Source organism: Hyla sarda, chromosome 6 (genome assembly GCF_029499605.1).
Source record: "Hyla sarda isolate aHylSar1 chromosome 6, aHylSar1.hap1, whole genome shotgun sequence".
NCBI classification, from domain to species: Eukaryota; Metazoa; Chordata; class Amphibia; order Anura; family Hylidae; genus Hyla; species Hyla sarda.
The window spans coordinates 269,308,845-269,327,108 of NC_079194.1; the positions used below are offsets into that span (position 1 = coordinate 269,308,845).

The 18,264-nt window shown below is 45.3% G+C and overlaps 1 protein-coding gene and 1 long non-coding RNA gene across 7 annotated transcripts in view; one reads left to right on the forward strand and one right to left on the reverse strand.

The window, feature by feature from the left end:
* Positions 1–18,264, reverse strand: part of LOC130277031 (capping protein, Arp2/3 and myosin-I linker protein 3-like) — a 530,598-nt gene that overhangs the window by 143,338 nt on the left and 368,996 nt on the right. For all 6 annotated transcript variants that reach the window (XM_056527256.1, XM_056527257.1, XM_056527255.1 and 3 more), the window contains one exon: positions 9,990–10,086. In XM_056527256.1, the coding sequence (XP_056383231.1) occupies positions 9,990–10,086 (97 nt within the window). The remainder of the gene's footprint in view (positions 1–9,989; positions 10,087–18,264) is intronic.
* LOC130277040 (uncharacterized) overlaps positions 1–18,264 on the forward strand; it is a 176,597-nt gene that overhangs the window by 77,298 nt on the left and 81,035 nt on the right. The window lies entirely within an intron of this gene.

Here is an 18,264-nt window from a genome sequence, read left to right on the forward strand (position 1 = left end):
GGCCGGAGTACCCCTTTAAGGACCAGAATGTTTTTTTGCACTGCACTGACCACAGTCACTTTAAGCATTAATAACTCTGGGATGCTTTTACTTTTCATTCTGATTCTGAGAAAGTTTTTTCGTGACATATTCTACTTCATGTTAGTGGTAAATTTTCGTCAATACTTGCATCATTTCTTGGTGAAAAATTACAAAATTTGATGAAAAATTTGAAAATTTAGCATTTTTCTAACTTTGAGTCTATTTGCTTGTAAGGAAAATAGACTTTCCAAATAGATTATATATTGATTCACATATACAATATGTCTACTTTATGTCTGTATCATAAAGTTGACATGTTTTTACTTTTGGAAGATATCAGAGGGTTTCAAAGTTCAGCAGCAATTTTCAAATTGTTCACGAAATTTTCAAAATCGGAAATTTTCCGGGAACAGTTCAGTTTTGAAGTGGATTTGAAGGGCCTTCATATTAGAAATACCCCATAAATTACCGCATTATAGAAACTACATTCCTCTAAGTATTCAAAATGACATTCAGAAAGTTTGTTAACCCTTTAGGTGTTTCACAGGAATAGCAGCAAAGTGAAGGAGAGAATTCAAAATCTAAATTTTTTTACACTCGCACATTCTTGTAGACCCAGTTTTGAATTTTTACAAGGGGTAATAGGAGAAAAAGACCACCAAAATTTGTAACCCAATTTCTCTCGAGTAAGGAAATACCTCATATGTGTATGTCAAGTGTTCGGCGGGCACAGTAGAGGGCTCAGAGGGGAAGGTGTGACAATGGGATTTTGGAGAGTGAATTTGGCTAAAATGGTTTTTGGGGGGCATGTCGCATTTAGGAAGCCCCTATTGTGCCAGAACAACCCCCCCCCCCCTGTGGCATACTATTTTGGAAACTACACCCCTCAAGGCACGTAAGAAGGGGTCAAGTGTGCCTTAACACCCCCAAAATTTGTAACCCACATGGAAATACCCCATGTTAGGATGTAAAATGCTCTGTGGGCGAACTACAATGCTCAGAAGAGAAGGAGTCACATTTGGCTTTTGGAAAGCAAATTTAGCTGAAATGGTTTTTGGGGGGCATGTCGCATTTAGGAAGCCCCTATGGTGCCAGAACAGCAAAAAAAAAAAACACATGGCCTACTACTTTGGAAACTACATGATCAAGGAATGTAACAAGGGGTACAGTGAGACTTAACACCCCACAGGTGTTTGACAACTTTTTGTTAAAGTCGGATGTATAAATGAAAAAAAAAATAGTTTTCACTAAAATGCTGGTTTTTCCACAAATTTAACATTTTTACAAGAGGTAACAGGAGAAAATGCCTCCCAAAATTAGTATGGAAATACCCCATGTGTGGACGTCAAGTGATCTGCTGGCGAACTACAAAGCTCAGAAGAGAAGGTTCGCCATTGAGCTTTTGGAGATAGAATTTGTTTGGAATGGAAGTCAGGGGCCATGTGCGTTTACAAAGCCCCCCGTGGTGCCAGAACAGTGGAACCCCCCCCCCCACGTGACCCTATTTTGGAAGCTACACCCCTGACAGAATTTAATAAGGGGTGCAGTGAGCATTTACACCCCACTGGCGTTTGACAGATCTTTGGAACAGTGGACTGTGCAAATGAAAAATTACAATTTTAATTTTCATGGACCACTGTTCCAAAAATCTGTCAGACACCTGTGGGGCGTAAATGCTCACTGCACCCCTTATTACATGGAGGGTGTAGTCTCCAAAATGGGGTCACATGTGGGCGGGGTTCATTGTTCTGGCACTATGGGGGCTTTGTAAACACATGTGGCCTTCAATTCCAGACAAATTTTCTCTCTAAAAGCCCAATGGCGCTGCTTCTCTTCTGAGCATTATAGTGCACCCTCAGAGCACTTTACATCCAAATATGGGGTATGTTCTTACTCAGAAGAAATGGGGTTACACATTTTGGGGGGCTTTTTTTTCCTATTTTCCCTTGTGAAAATGAAAAATGTAGGGTAACAGCAGCATTTTAGTGAAAACTAATCTTTTGTTTTCATTTTCCCATCCAACTTTAGCGAAAATTCGTCAAACACCTGTGGGATGTTAAGGCTCACTATACCTCTTGTAAAGTTCCATGAGGGGTGTAGTTTCCAAAATGGGGTCACACGTGGGTATTTATTTTTTTTATGTTCATGTCAGAACCGCTGTAAAATCAGCCACCCCTGTGCAAATCACCAATTTAAGCCTAAAATGTACATAGTTCCTTGCAGACGGCTATTTATTCGGTTTATTTGGGACCGGCTTCCGATGTCTGTAATGATGGCTGGCGGGCGTTTGGAGGGTTGGCGGTTCCAGATGTAGTGAAATATTATTGGTCCTCTCACTTGCACCATCTTGTGGCGTGGTCTTCTTACCATGCATACAGTCGCTGGATGGAACTGGAGAAGCTGTGGCTGGAACCCTTTCACCCTAATACTTTCCCCTATGGTGCGGGAATGGGGGGCTAGAGGCCTTTTTTGTTGGGCGGATATGGCAGACCTTATATCGCAAACTCTCCTGCCTTTTGACCTATTGCAATCTCGTTGGGACCTCCCCTCGTCTGAGCGTTTTCATTATTTACAATTACAGCACTTTATGTCCCGTGGTGCCAAGGGATTTAGCTGTAATTTTTTTATTTGTTTATTTTTTTTTAATATCCCGCCCCGTCCTGCACACTTATGACTGGCGGGGAAGAGGGGAAGGGAAGGCTCTGTGCGCACTGCGTACACAGCGTCCCCCTCCCCCCTGCATCCCACTGCGTCCCCCTCCCCCCTACGTCTCCCTCTACCTTGCGGCGCAGTGAGCCGAAAATGGTGCCCTGCAGCGGAACAAGCTTCATCTGCGCCGGACTTCTGTGCCTGCCGTGGACCTGCAAGCTGCGCGGGCCAGCTTGCTTAAGGTACCCTTTCCACCCCTCTGTTAATCCTTCTCAACCCTGTCCAACCCCCCCCCACCGTCACCCAGGTCCATCCTCTACCTCCCCCGTCACCCATGTCCACCCCCCTGTCACTCGTCACCCCTGTCCGACCCCTCCTGTCACCCCTGTCTACCCCCTCCTGTCACCCCTGTCCACTTCCTCCTGTCACCCCTGTCCACCCCCCCTGTCACCCCTGTCCACCCCCCCGTCACCCCTTTTAACCCCCCGTCACCCATATCCACCCCCCTCACCCATGTCCACCCTCCTGTCATCCATGTCCGCCTTGTCCACTCCCCTGTCCATCCGTCACTCATGTTTACCTCCCCCATCTACCCCCGTAGTCTACCCTGTCACCCATGTCCACCCTCCTGTTCACCCATCTGTCCCTTTGTCACCCCAGTCCACCCCTCTCTGTCACTCCTGTCCTTCTTTTACCCCCTTGTCTCCCATGTCCACCCTCCTGTCATCCATGTCCACCCCCCCATCCAACCCTCTGTCACCCATGTCACCCATGTTCACCCTACATTGTCCACCCTTCTGACCCCATCCTTGTCACCCATGTCCACCCCCTATTCACCCCTCTGTCAACCCTATGCCCCCGTCACCCATGTTCACTCTTCTACACCCATCTGTCACCCTTGTACATAGTTACATATTTAGTACGGTCGAAAAAAGACATATGTCCATCAAGTTCAACCAGGGAATTGAAGGGTAGGGGTGTGGCCCGATATTGGGGAAGGGATGGGATTTTATATTTCTTCATAAGCATTAATGTTATTTTGTTCCAGGAATGTATCTAATCCTGTTTTAAAGCTGTTAATTTTTCCTGCTGTGACCAGTTCCTGAGGTAGACTGTTCCATAAGTTCACAGTTCTCATGGTAAAGAAGGCGTGTCGCCCCTTGAGACTAAACTTTTTCTTCTCCAGACGGAGGGAGTGCCCCCTCGTCCTTTGGGGGGGGGGGGGGTTTAACCTGGAACAGTTTTTCTCCATATGTTTTTTATGGGCCATTAATATACTTATATACGTTTATCATATCCCCCCTTAAACGTCTCTTCTCAAGACTAAACAATTGTAACTCCTTTAATCGCTCCTCATAGCTAAGATGTTCCATGCCCCATATTACATCTCCCTACACCCCTCTGTACACTCCTCTACACCCCTCTGTCATTCATGTTCACTCCTCTACAACCTTCTGTCACCCATGTTCACTCCTCTACACCCCTCTGTCACCCATGTACACTCCTCTACACCCCTCTGTCACCCATGTACATCCATCTGTCACCCATGTACACTACTCTACACCCATCTGTCACCCATGTACACCCATATGTCACCCATGCACACTCCTCTACACCCCTGTCACCCATGTACACCCATCTATCACCCCTCTGTCAACCAAGTACACTCCTCTACACCCATCTGTCACCTATATACACCCCTCTACACCCCTCTGTCACCCATGTACACTCCTTTACACCCCTCTTTCATCCATGTACATCCATCTGTCACCCATGTACACTACTCTACACCCATCTGTCACCCATGCACACTCCTCTACACCCCTCTGTCACCCATGTACACCCATCTATCACCCGTCACCCATGTACACTCCTCTACACCCATCTGTCACCCATGTACACCCATCTGTCACCCATGTACACTCCTCTACACCCCTGTCACCCATGTACACTCCTTTACACCCCTCTTTCATCCATGTACACTCCTCTACACCCCTTTGTCACCCATGTACACTCCACTACACCCCTCTGTCACCCATGTACACCCATCTGTCACCCATGTACACTCCTCTACACCCCTCTGTCACCCATGTTAACTCCTCTACACCCATGTACACTCCACTACACCCCTCTGTCACCCATGTAGTACACTCCTCTACACCCCTCTGTCACCCATGTACACTCCTCTAGACCCCTCTGTCACCTATGTACACCCATCTGTCACCCATGTCCACTCCTCTACACCCCTCTGTACACTCCTCTACACCCCTTTGTACACCCCTCTGTCACCCATGTACACTCCTCTACACCCCTCTGTACACTCCTCTACACCCCTCTGTCACCCATGTAAAAAAAAAAAAAAAGTGCGGAGCCTAATAGGTTTGTTTTGCAGGTTTAACGGTGTAGAATTGTGTGTGGAAGAAATCTTGATGATGGCGCAGACCAGATGGAGAAGGGAAGGCAACAATGCAAATTAGAGAAGACTTCATTGGTGGGTTGCTGTATAAAGCAGCACTTTAAACTACATACCCACTGATAAATAGATATAGTGCAGTGCGTTTATTCCCTTTTTTTTTTTTTGCTCGTCAACCTCGGGAGCGGTGCCCCGTGGAAAAAAAAAAATCCCGAGCTGTGCCCCGACCCGAAAAAGGTTGGGAAACACTGGCCTACAGGATTTGAGAGGTTATGCCAAGGTGGTCCTCAGACGAGGGGTCTTCTCTCCGATATTTACTCCTTGCTCCTTCAACCCCCGGAGGGAACCCCAGTATCTCACCGATATATGAGCCGTTGGGAAGAAGCTCTTGACACCACTATCACTCTCCCTCAGTGGAGCGTGATATGGGAACGGCCTTCTAAGGCATCAATATGTACAACTTACAGGGAAACTCAATACAAACTGATAATGGGTTGGTACCATACTCCGGAGGTGTTGAACAGGCTGAATCCCGTCATCCCCCCCAATGCTGGCGTTGCGGGGTTGGTCTGGGTACGCTATTTCATGTCTTTTGGCCCTGCCCACTCATCATGGGGTATTGGGAGATTGTGCGGGGACTGCTATCTGACGTCCTGGGAGTACCAGTCCCTCTTGACCCTCTTGTGTACCTTTTACAGCTCTCTCACCCTGCTCAAACTAGGAAAATGCTTAAACTGGCTATGCACATTCTTCTGGCAGCTAAGACACTTATTGCCAAATGCTGGAAGAGGACTCTACCGCTCTTTTCCTTCCTTTCCTCTCCCTTCATCTTTCCTTGTGTGAGCATCCTGGGAGCTGTAGTTTTGCAAGATCTAGAGGGCCACAGTTTGGTAACCACTGCACAATGATCTCCAAACTGTAGCCCTCCAGCTGTTGCAAAACTGCAAATTCCAGCATGCCTAAACAGCTGTCTGGGCATACTGGGAGTTGTAGTTTTGCTACATCTGGAGGGCTACAGTTTAGAGACCACTGTATAGTGGTCTCAAAACTGTAGCCCTCCAGATGTTGCTAGGCAACTACTCACTGGCTTCCGTAGGATTGCCGCACCAGGGAGCCACACATCATCGCTGCACCAGGGAGCTGCATTGCCGTCCTCTGCCGCCTGCCGCCAATCGCCGATGGTAAGTGGACCTCCGGTGCTGGTCACCATCGGTTCCTCGTTCTGCCCGAATTATTGTGGGTGGGCAGAAAGGGGGAACCGAACGTTAACCCCCCCGCCCCCGATCTGCTATTGGTCGGTCGCTTCTGACCGACCCATAGCAGGGAAAGGAGGGGTGGCACCCCTGCCACCTCACTCCTATACCTTCAGGTGGATCGTGGGTGTCTTGGAGAACCCAGATCCCCCTTATTTTCTGTTTCATCGGAGACCCATATGACCCGGAATCGCCGCAAATCGCCGGTGCGAATCCACTGGTGATTTGCGGCGATCGCCGACATTGGGGGGGGGGGGGGTCTCAAGACCCCCCTAGGCATTGGCACGGGATGCCTGCTGATAGATATCAGCAGTCAGCCTGGTCCGGTCCCTGCCCAGCGTGCGGCGGGGACCGAAATTCCCACGGGTGTACAGGTACGCCCTTGGGCCTTAAGTACCAGGGAGCGAGGGTGTACCTGTACGCCCATGGTCCTTAAGTGGTTAAATGCAGTCATCCTTCAAGTTACGATATTAATTCCAGGATGACCATTGTATGTTGAGACCAAAAATAAGTAGATGGCTAATACTTATAAAGCAAGCACTTACATATACAAGTATGCTGGAAGCTGTAAATCACTATGTAGAGGACAGGAGCTTCTTTAGGGTCCTGTACAGTACACACAGTGTCCCAAAAAAGAAAAATGAAGCCGCTGTACCTAGTGCCCAAAGAAACAGCTAACCCAGGGAGTAGTGCAGAACATGTAGTACCTCCCTGTACTGTATGGAGGCACTACCAGACAGCCAATCAGTGCATGCACTTCAGTAGTACACATGTTTTACCAGTGAAATGCTCATACTGATTGATCAGTTCTTCCAGCCATTGACACGTTTTGCAGATCTGGACTGTCCAGAAAGACCATTTTGTGTTGAAAATATTGTAACCTGAGGCCACTGTAAGTTGAGGGACCAACTGTAGTCGCTTCCCATGAACCATAAAGCCCCAGAAGAATCCCCATAGCAAACCTCTCCTGCTCTGCACAGTTTCTGACATGGACAGAGGTGTCAGCAGAAAGCACTGTGGTCAGACAGGAAATAACTATACAACTTCCTCTGTTTTCCACCAGATTACCCCTTTAACCCGATAACGACCACAGACGAGTATAGACGTCCAGGTTGGCGGCCGTTCCCGCACCTGGACGTCTATACTCGTCCATTATTCTCGTGGGTGCTGCCCAGTGCACCCACGAGATCGCGGCAGGGACTCGGCTGTATCACACAGCCGGGACCCTGCTGCACTGCCAGGACCGAAGTAAACTTCGCTCCCGGCAGTTTTAACCCTTACAGCCGCGGTCGGAAGTGACCGCGGGCTGTAAGTGTTATGACAGAGGGAGGGAGCTCCCTCTGTCACTCCTGCAGCACCCCGCATCGCGATCGCGGGGTGCTGTGTGTGTCCGCGGCTGGCCGGGACCTGCCGCACTGCCGGGAGTGAAGTTCACTTCACTCCCGGCAGTTTAACCCTTACAGCCGCGGTCAGAAGTGACCGCGCGCTGTAAGGAGTTCTGACAGAGGGAGGGGGCTCCCTCTGTCTCCTCTGCAGCACCCCGCAGCGCGATCGCGGGGTGCTGCTGCATACCTGGGCAGCCGGGGGTCCTACAAAGACCCCCAGGTCTGCTCTGGGTATTGCCTGAAAGGACGTGCCAGAGGCACGTCCTAATATGCTGCCTGCTAGTGAAAACTGGCAGGCAGCATATAACTGCAATGCTTTGGAATACTAAGTATTCCAAAGCATTAAAAAGTGTAAAAATAAATAAATAAATAAATAAAATAAAAGTGTAAAAATAAATAAAAATGTAATAAAAGTGTAAAAAAAAAATAAAATAAAAAATATAATATATATATATATATATATATATATATATATATTAAAAATACATTTATTAAAATGAATCTAATTTAAAAAAATGCATAATGTGTAGGATCGCATTGGCGGACATCCCCGGCATGTAATATGCTGCGGATGTACACCATGTGATCCTACACATTATGCAGCAGTCACGGTAATAAGCTCCCTGCTGCGGCTGGGTAGCTTTGTGTGTCCACTCATAGCGGCGGATTTCCCGCCAGCAGTCATGAGCGGACACACTGAGCTACCCAGCCGCAGCAGTGATGGATATATTCGCCATGAGCGGGTGCTTATTCCCACAACATGGCGGATATATCCATCAGGAGCCTTAACTGTCACAAACAGACGCGTTATACTGCCAGCCGACCAAGGACTAATCAGAGTGGTCCCTGGTGCAGCCAATAACTTGTAGGAGTGCGGTATATAAATGGGGTCACTTGTGGGGGTGGGGGTACTGTTCTGCCCTGAAAGCCAAATGGCGCTCCTCTCCTTCTGAGTCCTACCACGCTGCCAAGGAACCATATATGGCCAAAGCGGGGGTATTTCCGAACATGGGACAAGCAGCTAAATAAAATATAGGGTGCATTTCTTTCAATATCAGAAGTGATGTACAAAAAATATGCCCCCCAAATGATGCATTTGTGAAAAATTGCAAATTTCGAATTTTTAACACTGACTTTGTAATAATTCCTGCCAAAAAACTATGGTGTTAAAATACTCACTGTACCCCCTAGCGAATACCTTAAGGGGTCTAGTTTTTAAAATGGGGTCATTTGGGGGGGGGGGTGTTCCTATGTTCTACTACCTTTTAATTTCTGCAAACCTTGCATAGCACACAAAAAAAATGTACTTTTCAAATTTTCAATATTTTCAAAATTTCAAGTTAAATTGTTAGGCTTCTAACGAATTTAAAATGTTAATTTAAAACAAAAAAAATGACGTCAAAATAAAGTAGACATCTGAAAGTATAAGTTTCATAAACTATTTGGTCAGTATGTATAAATATATGCACCCTATTAGTGTTAAAATAGCAAAAAATCTTAATTTTTTGTAAAAATGTCATGATTTTTTGCATTATAAAAAAAAACTACAAATGATATCGGCTTACTTTTACTATGTACATGAAGGCCTGGTCTTTCAGGGGCGTACAGGTTTATTTGTATTGGTCCTTAAGGGGTTAAATAGGTACTGTTAGATCCAAAAACTTTTTATATGTTGTTACTGATGAAAATTAAAGAACTTTTTGTAATATGACCTTTTTAAAAACATGAATATTTAATAAAGAAAACTGCTTTTGAAAATCCCACGACTAGAGATCCCCATACCTACTGAGATACTAACCAGTACTGCAGCGGCGTCATGTTGTCCATGAGTCATGGACAATAGATAACTTATGGAGGAGGCTGAATAAGCAGACACACCAATAACCTCCTACCACCACAAGGGAGGGACCCGCCCCCTTCCCCTGAGAGTATTTCTAACACTATGAGCTAATCAAAAAAGGTATTTTTATAATAAAAATAGGTGGTAGAGGCTTTTAAATTAGATGTACATGGTCAGGATTAGGTACTGAGTAACATATTTTTTTGTGGAATCTGACAGGTACGATTTAAGCAAAAAAAAACACAAAAAACATATGACTGGGAATGAGACTGTAAGCCCATGATTTTGGATTGTACTGTAGAATGGCAGCCTTGTTCAGGTAATTGCACTGTGTGCACAGGGGTAGATCGAGTAATCAAACAAAGCACAAGCAATGGAAGTAAATGTGCCATTGATTACAACCTAATGTATGACTGTATAATACTCACTTGAACTTTGAACTGAAGTTTTTGCCGAGAGACAAATGGTTTATGGATCTACTTCTTCCAACTGATAATATCAGTGTTACCATCTCAGAGTTAAATCCTACAAGATAAAATATATTATTATTAAATTTAACTCTATACAATAACAGTAAGTGAACAACTTAGCTTTTGAACTGTTCTGTCCAGATTGGGCAACTCTATTTATGTTTGTGACCCTTGTGATTGGGCATTAGCATAGGTAAGGTGACTGATAGGTTCTCATAATTTCTGCAGTGTCTAGTTGCCCATAAGCATAGAGACCACTTGCATTAGTAACCTCAGACAGAATTTTTTCATTACACCGGCACCACCAATAGGACGAGGTAGGCACCGGTGTAATAAGGAAAACAGTGCCCCTGTAGCAGAATGTGACCCAGGCAGTGATTGGCTGAGGCACATGCACACTCTCCACACAGCCTTGCCCACAGGGACAGAGATTTCTTCTTTACAGCAGGACACAGTTATTAGCATTGTAAAGAGGAAAACTGTAGCCAAGGATATGTGAAGGGTGTGCGTGCGCCTCAGCCAATCACTGCCCGGGTCAAATTCAGCTACAGGAGCACAGTTTTGTATCACCAGCCTTCAGCTCATTATCACAGCTGCGCGCCCATAGGTCCATATGGCACTGTCTGCTATAGAAACATCCCCATTCTGCACGACAAAATCTCTCTCAGCAGCTGTTCATTGCATTGAGCCGGGATGTTAACATAGAGGTCAAATGAACCGCCTACCCCCATCCACTCAGGGCCTGAAGCAGGAGTCGGGTCAGGTGTTGGACTCACGAGCATCTTGTGACAGCAGGCAGCATGGAGGAAGAAGCAATCTTGAGTTGAGGGGTCATAAGTGTGGAGTCAGTGTAATATTTTCTTAGCTGTACACAATTCTTATAAGGCTCCCTCCGCCTGTCTCTGCCGCTGAGTAGACATACAGGGGGCTAGAGGTGAGATGGGTCCTGGAGCTTCTGATAAGGGTTTCTTGTGAATTTATTTACCAGCTCCTACAACTGTGATCAACATGCAGGGGAATTCAATTTTCTTGCGTCCTCCATAATTCGATGCTCTTAAGAACACACTCCTCTATATTCACAAACTTCTCCACACAAAATGAAACAAGACAATGGCAGCAGTACACACTGACACTGCACACTACAGCTGCCCTCACACATTATATTATTCTAGTGTTTTCCAATCAGGGTGGCTACAGTTGTTGCAAAACTACAACTTCCTGCATGCCCAGATAGCCAAAGGTGTCACTGCAGCAATTTGCATTTTTTTCCTCTATGATTTCTAAGATCCATAACATTTTTATTTTCTATTTACAGAGCTGTATAAGGACTTATATTTTTGCTGAATAAGTTGCACTTTTAAAGGCACCTTTCATTTTACCATACAATGTTTAATGCACCCAGAAAAAATTATATGTGGGGTAAAATAGAAAACAAAAGCAATTGTGCACACAATGTTTACCATAAAAATAACATGATTGCAGCAATACTAAATATATAGAGATATACTTACTATATGTTTAACAAGTTATAAAAAAAAAAGTTATTAATATTTGCATCGCCATATTCAAACCAGGGCCAGACTAAATGTTGTGCTCAGGTATTGATAGAGCGAAAAGCCATTGGCTTGTCACCCTGTCAATCACTCTTGTGGCCTCTCGCAATATGCAGGCAGCCACAAGAGGCTGTAAGTCTCTTCCTCTGCCCTCTGGCACATGAATGACGCCATCATCAGGCGCCGAAGCATAGACCGGAGCAGAAGACATGAAGAGAGGGGTTTCTGCTTCTACAGCTACCTAAAGTGGGCTACTACTAAAACCTCCTAAAGGGGGCTGTTATCTAATGGGGGTAGTACAACAGTTAAAGGGGTACTCCGCCCTAGACATCTTATCCCCAATCCAAAGGATAGGGATAAGATGTCAGATCACCGCGGTCCCGCTGCTGAGGACCCCCAGGATCATTACAGCACAGAGTGAGTTCACTCTGCACGTAATGACGGGCAATACAGGGGCCGGAGCATCGTTACATCACGGCTCCGCCCCTCGTGACGTCACAGCCCGCCCCTTTCAATACAAGTCTATGGGAGGGGGCGTGGCGGTGGTCATGCCCCCTGCCATAGACTTGCATTAAGGGGACGGGCCGTAATGTCACAAGGGGCGGAGCCATGACGTCACACTGCTCCGTCCCCTGTATCGCCTGTCATTACGCACAGAGCAAACTCGCTCTGTGCTGTAATGATAGAGCGGTGCCGCAGCGGGGATCCGGGGGTCCCCAGCAGCGGGACTGCGGGGATCTGATATCTTATCCCCTATCCTTTGGATAGGGGATAAGATGTCTAGGGGCGGAGTACCCCTTTAACCCAGAGGGTTAGAAAAAGCCTCTATATTGTATGTGTCACACAAATATAAAACGTAATGTGACAAAAATAATAACGGTAATGAACAAAAAGTATTAAAAACACAGCTCCACTACAGTCATAAATGTCTGTAAATGTGCCTACAGGTCATGTATTAGACACCAATACTAATGGGTCATTATAATTAGACTTAATTAAGTCTCGGGTCTCAGATATATATGGTCCTGATATTATGAATACTGGGGATACTAAGTTATAATCCCCAGAGTAAAGATGGCAATAGTCTCTATTCTATTAAGCCATTTATGTACGTGGCGCTTGGATGATATTTGAACCCATAGATATTTTCAGGTCCACCAACACTTAGCACCTAACGCCTGTTGTGCACCACAGGCGTGGGCTATCAATCCTGTATCCTATTAATTTGCTATCATTCAGCATAGACTGCAGTGGAGTTGCTAATTAAAATATAAATCTGTCACACCCCGACATGTTTCGCCACCATGTGGCTTTATCAAGGAGACAAACTGACAGCAATGAGCGTCAGGGTAAAATGAGCCTTTTTATATGGTGCCACTGTGTTTGTGAAATTCTTTCAGCCAATCGTAGCAATTCAAAGCTACGGGCCAATCAACAACTCAAATGTCCAAAAGACAACACCAATAGCCATCTATAATACTGCCAGGAACATAAATCTACCAATCCTGGTGAAAGATATATATTCCGTCACACGCCAGCATGCCGTTATCCGGCCATAACTGATGTCCTCCAGACCAATCACCGGGCCGGACGAGTGATTGACAGTCTGTGCTAGTTGATTACTTCCGTTCGCACGCGTCTGGCTGGTCATGTGATAACAGATGCTCACATGACTCACCGCCGTAATCAGTGATCACATGCTTAGCCGCGTTCATGTTAACGTGCCCGCGGCTGGGAGCACGTTAACACGTAAGCGCATTAATCAAATCCTGCACCTCTGTCAAAATTAATTCTTCCGGCTCCGATCCATATGTAGAGCCGGTGATTTGATGGTCCCATGCAAAGGACATTATGGTGAATAGCCCGGATATAATCCATAGGGAATGCTAGGATAAGAAAAATTCTATTTATTTTTTTATTTTTATTCATCAGAAGATTCTGAGCAAAACAGAGGCAACCTTGCCTTTACAATGGAGGGATACACAATATTAGAACTGTATATTATTACAATATACGTTATAGGATGAGTTCAATAGAGGATAACCTCCATAATAGATGCCAATTATGAAATAGGGAAGCTCTGCTTCCACAATGGAGAGACTCCAACTGCTCTCAAATTTAGTATAATTACAATGTACCAGTCCTCACTCTGTGTAAATTATATGTGTTATAAATATTAAACCATTTAAGCTAATCATAGCAGCTGTAAATTCCACTTCTAACCAGTAGACATGCGCCCAATCACTTGGAGGTCACAATATAAATTCATATCTTCAATAACTAATTAATATTGTTTCATACTGTTTATATTAGACTAAATTTGTCTCTATTTTAATTTAGATGTACATTTCTAGTTGGATTTCTATTTTAACCTCTATTTTCAGATATATATTTTTTGATGGATCTCTATCTTGATCCCTATTTTAATACCGGTATGTATTTCTAGATGGATCTTGGAAGAGGAGGATATTGTCAAGCGTGCATACCACACATGGGATCGTCTAGACCATTCATGTATATTGGTTTGTCCCATATGATCAATACCTGTATATACTCTGTTTATAAATGGCCCATACCCTAACAATCTAATCCTTTACATAAAATATTTTACTTCATAACTTAAATCTAATTTCTTATGTACAACTTAATGGCTGGTAGTTGTCAAGTTCGACTCAAGAGATCTAGTTTATATTTGTGACTCAGCATCAAATAGACCGTTCATGTATCATATGCCCACTATCAACCGAGGGTACCTCATTAAATGAAGGCTGTGTAATTAAAGCCTTCATTGAGGCCGTGGGGGTTCAGGGTCTTTAAGGAGAATGTTCTCCAAATTGCCTCCTCTCGGACCCAGTTTAATGTGTCTCAATCCCCAGAATCGTATACAACTGGGGTCATTTCCATGTATGTCTCTGACCTGCTGGGCTATGGGAGTATCAGCCCCTGTCCTGATCCCGCTTAGATGTTTAGAGATCCGACATCGGAACTCCTGAAGTGTTTTACCCACATATAATTTTGGGCATGAGCATGCACAGATGTATATTATGCCTGTGCTTTTACAATTTACAAAATCAAATAATTTATAGGTTTTGCCGTCTGTCAGGTTTATAAACTCTCTCCGCCGGGTGACATATATACACAAAGAGCATTGTCCACAAGGACACATGTACCTATGTTTGGATTTTTCAGCCACATATCTTTCTTCTGTTTGCTAAAGTGGCTTTGGAATACTAGATCTTTTAGATTTAATCCCCTCCGGTAAGTGATACTCAGAAAGGTACTGAGTACAGAATGTAGGTCTTCGTCTGCTCTTAGTATCGGCCAATACCTCCTCATAATGTTAATCACCTGGTCTGACCTGTTGTCAAATGTACCAATGCAGTGAATAACCTTCTGCACTAGGTTCTTCTTAGTATGGCCATCATCTCTCAAGAGGTCTGTCCTAGGTGTACCTTTTGCCCTATAAAGGGCCTTTTTAAGGTGTTTTTTTTTTGGATAGCCTCTGGCCTCGAATCTATCCATCAATTTTTTAGATTCAAGTCTAAACGTATGATCCTGGGAGTAGTTCCGCCTGACCCTTAGGAATTGTCCCATCGGTATTCCGCGCTTGAGAGGTATGGGATGCCAGCTACCCCATTCAAGGAGGCTATTTACTGCTGTATCTTTACGAAACATTGATGTTTGGATGTTTCCGCTGCTATCAATCTCAATTGTGAGGTCCAAAAAAATTCAGATGTGAACGTCATCCCTATTTGATTGTGATTAAGAACTGAAACAAAATCATAAAACAGATCCCTACCACCATCCCACAAAATTAAAATGTCATCAATGAAACGACCCCAAAAAAGAATGTTCTCTGTGAAATTGTGATTATTTTTGTGCCTAGGTGGTGTCTGATGCTACTGTACAGGGCTTCCACGTCCAGACTAGCCAGACATGTACCACCCTGCACAGCAACCTCATTAAGTTTGCATACCGTATCTTTAGTGTCTTGTAAAACCGAGGGTAAACTGTGAACTAATGGAGACAAGATCTGGTCTATGTAGCGACTGCATTCCTGCGTCAGGTTATCGTTTCCAGAAACGATTGGTCTCCCCGGAATCGGGGAGACCTTCTTGTGCACTTTAGGTAGTGTGCAAAATGTTGCCAAGACGGGGGGCTGGATTAAATAGAACCATGAATTCATCCTCAGTAATAAGTTGGTCATTTTTTGCTCTCATAAGCAAGTCTCTCAATTCTGTCAGGTAAGTATTTGTGGGGTTTGAGGCTAATACCTCATACGTGGACCTATCATCCAGGAGTCCCATGACCATGGCAACGTAGTTGTCCTTATCCAGGAAGACAACGTTGCCACCCTGTTTAATCTCGATTTTATCATCTTTTTGAAGAGATTGTAAGGCCAACCAACTCAAGTTGGTTGGTCTACTGTTCTTATAAGACTTAATCTTACTCAGATCTTGTGTGACTAACTGTAAAAAGATATCTATATTGTTATGCAGACTTAGTGGTGGAGTGTTCTTACTTTTCTTTTTCAAGTTAGAAAATGGAGCATTTGGCGCAGGAGGGCCACTATCATTCTCCTCTAAAAGAGAGGTAAGTGTATCTACTAGCTTTTCATCTCTCCGACGTATACCCATTTCTGTCCGTGCTTGAATGGTATGGTATTTGTGTAATTCTAACTTATGGCCAAATAAATTGACATCTTTCACCCAGGTGAATAGATCAAAATTAGGGGTTGGTGTAAAGGGCAGACCTTTCAAGAGTATTTTAATCTCCTCCTGTGTCAATACTTTCTGAGACAGATTAACAACCTGTAGTCTGTCTTCCACAGGAGTATCTCTCAGGTCCTCCTCTATTTCCGAATCCCTAAAAAAGTTACTGGAGCGGTCGAATTTCCCAATGGAGGGGCAATCGTATAGCTGGGTGTGATAGATGAAAACCTGAAAAAAAAATCTATCACACCCAGCTATACGATTGCACCTCCATTGGGCAATTCGACCGCTCTGGTAACTTTCTAGATAAGATAAGGACAACTACGTTGCCATGGTCATGAGACTCCTGGATGATGGGTCCACATATGAGGTATTAGCCTCAAACCCCACAAATACTTACCTGACAGAATTGAGAGACCTGCTTATGAGAGCAAAAAATGACCAACTTATTACTGAGAATGAATTCATGGTTCTATTTAATCCAGCCCACGTCTTGGCAACATTTTACGCACTACCTAAAGTGCACAAGAAGGTCTCCCCGATTCAGGGGAGACCAATTGTTTCTGGAAACGATAACCTGACGCAGGAATGCAGCTGCTACGTAGACCAGATCTTGTCTCCATTCGTTCACAGTTTACCCTCGTTTTTAAGAGACACTAAAGATACTGTATGCAAACTTGATGAGGTTCCTGTGCAGGGTGGTACATGTCTGGCTAGTCTGGGCGTGGAAGCCCTTTACAGTAGCATCAGACGAGACCTAGGCACACAGGCAGTCACCTACTTTCTGAGCACGAAGGGCACACAGTACTATGCACATAATGAATTTGTGTTATCACTTCTTAAACTTGTTCTTACTGACAACTTTTTCACGTTTAATGGAAAATACTATCACCAGATTAAAGGATCTGCAATGGGCACAGAGTGTGCACCGACTTACGCTAATTTATTTTTCAGGTGGTGGGAAGACACTTTCATTCACAGAAAATAATCACAATTTCACAGAGCACATTTATTTTTGGGGTCGTTTCATTAACGATATTTTACCGTATTTATCGGGGTATACCATGCACCGGCCTATAACACGCACCCTCATTTTACCAAGGATATTTGGGTTAAAAAAAGTTTTTTTACCCAAATATCCTTGGTAAAATGAGGATGCGTGTGTGTGCATGTGTATACCCCGATACACTGTTTCTGACCTTGCAGAAGCCCCAGGAAATGCAGGGGGACCATCGCTGCCGGCTTCTCTCCCCTGCCTTTCCTGGAGTCTAGAGCCCTGCTGCCGCCGCTTCTCTCGCCCTGCTATCGGCTGCCCCATTGCCGGCGCCGATAGCTAAGGTGAGAAAAGCGGCACCGGCAATGGGGCAGCAGCACCGATAGCCAGGGGGAGAGAAGGGGCAGCGGCACCCCTTGCTGGCACTGCTGCCCCGTTGCCTACCCCATCCCCGGTTGTATAATTACCTGTTGCCGGGGTCGGGTCTGCACTGCTTCTGGCCTCCGGTGTGGCGTCCCCTGCGTCGTTGCTATGCGCTGCACGGCGCGGTGCAATGACGAGTGACGTCACTCGTCATTGCGTCTCGCAGCACATAGCAACGACGCAGGGGACGCCACACCGGAGGCCAGAAGCAGCGCGGACCCGACCCCGGCAACAGGTAATTATACAACCGGGGATGGGGGAGGCAACGGGGCAGCGGCTGCCCCATTGCCGTTGCCGCTTCTCTCCCCCTGGCTATCGGCGCCGGCAATGGCACCGATAGCCAGGGGGAGAGAAGGGGCAGCGGCGCTGATAGCAGGCGGAGAGAAGCCGCGGCAGCAGGGCTCTAGACCCCAGGACAGGCTGGGGCAGAGAAGCCGGCAGGCTGGGGCAGAGAAGCCTGCGTGTTATACGCCGATAAATACGGTAATTTTGTGGTATGGTGGTAGGGATCTTTTTTTATGATTTTGTTTCAGTTCTTACTCACAATCAAA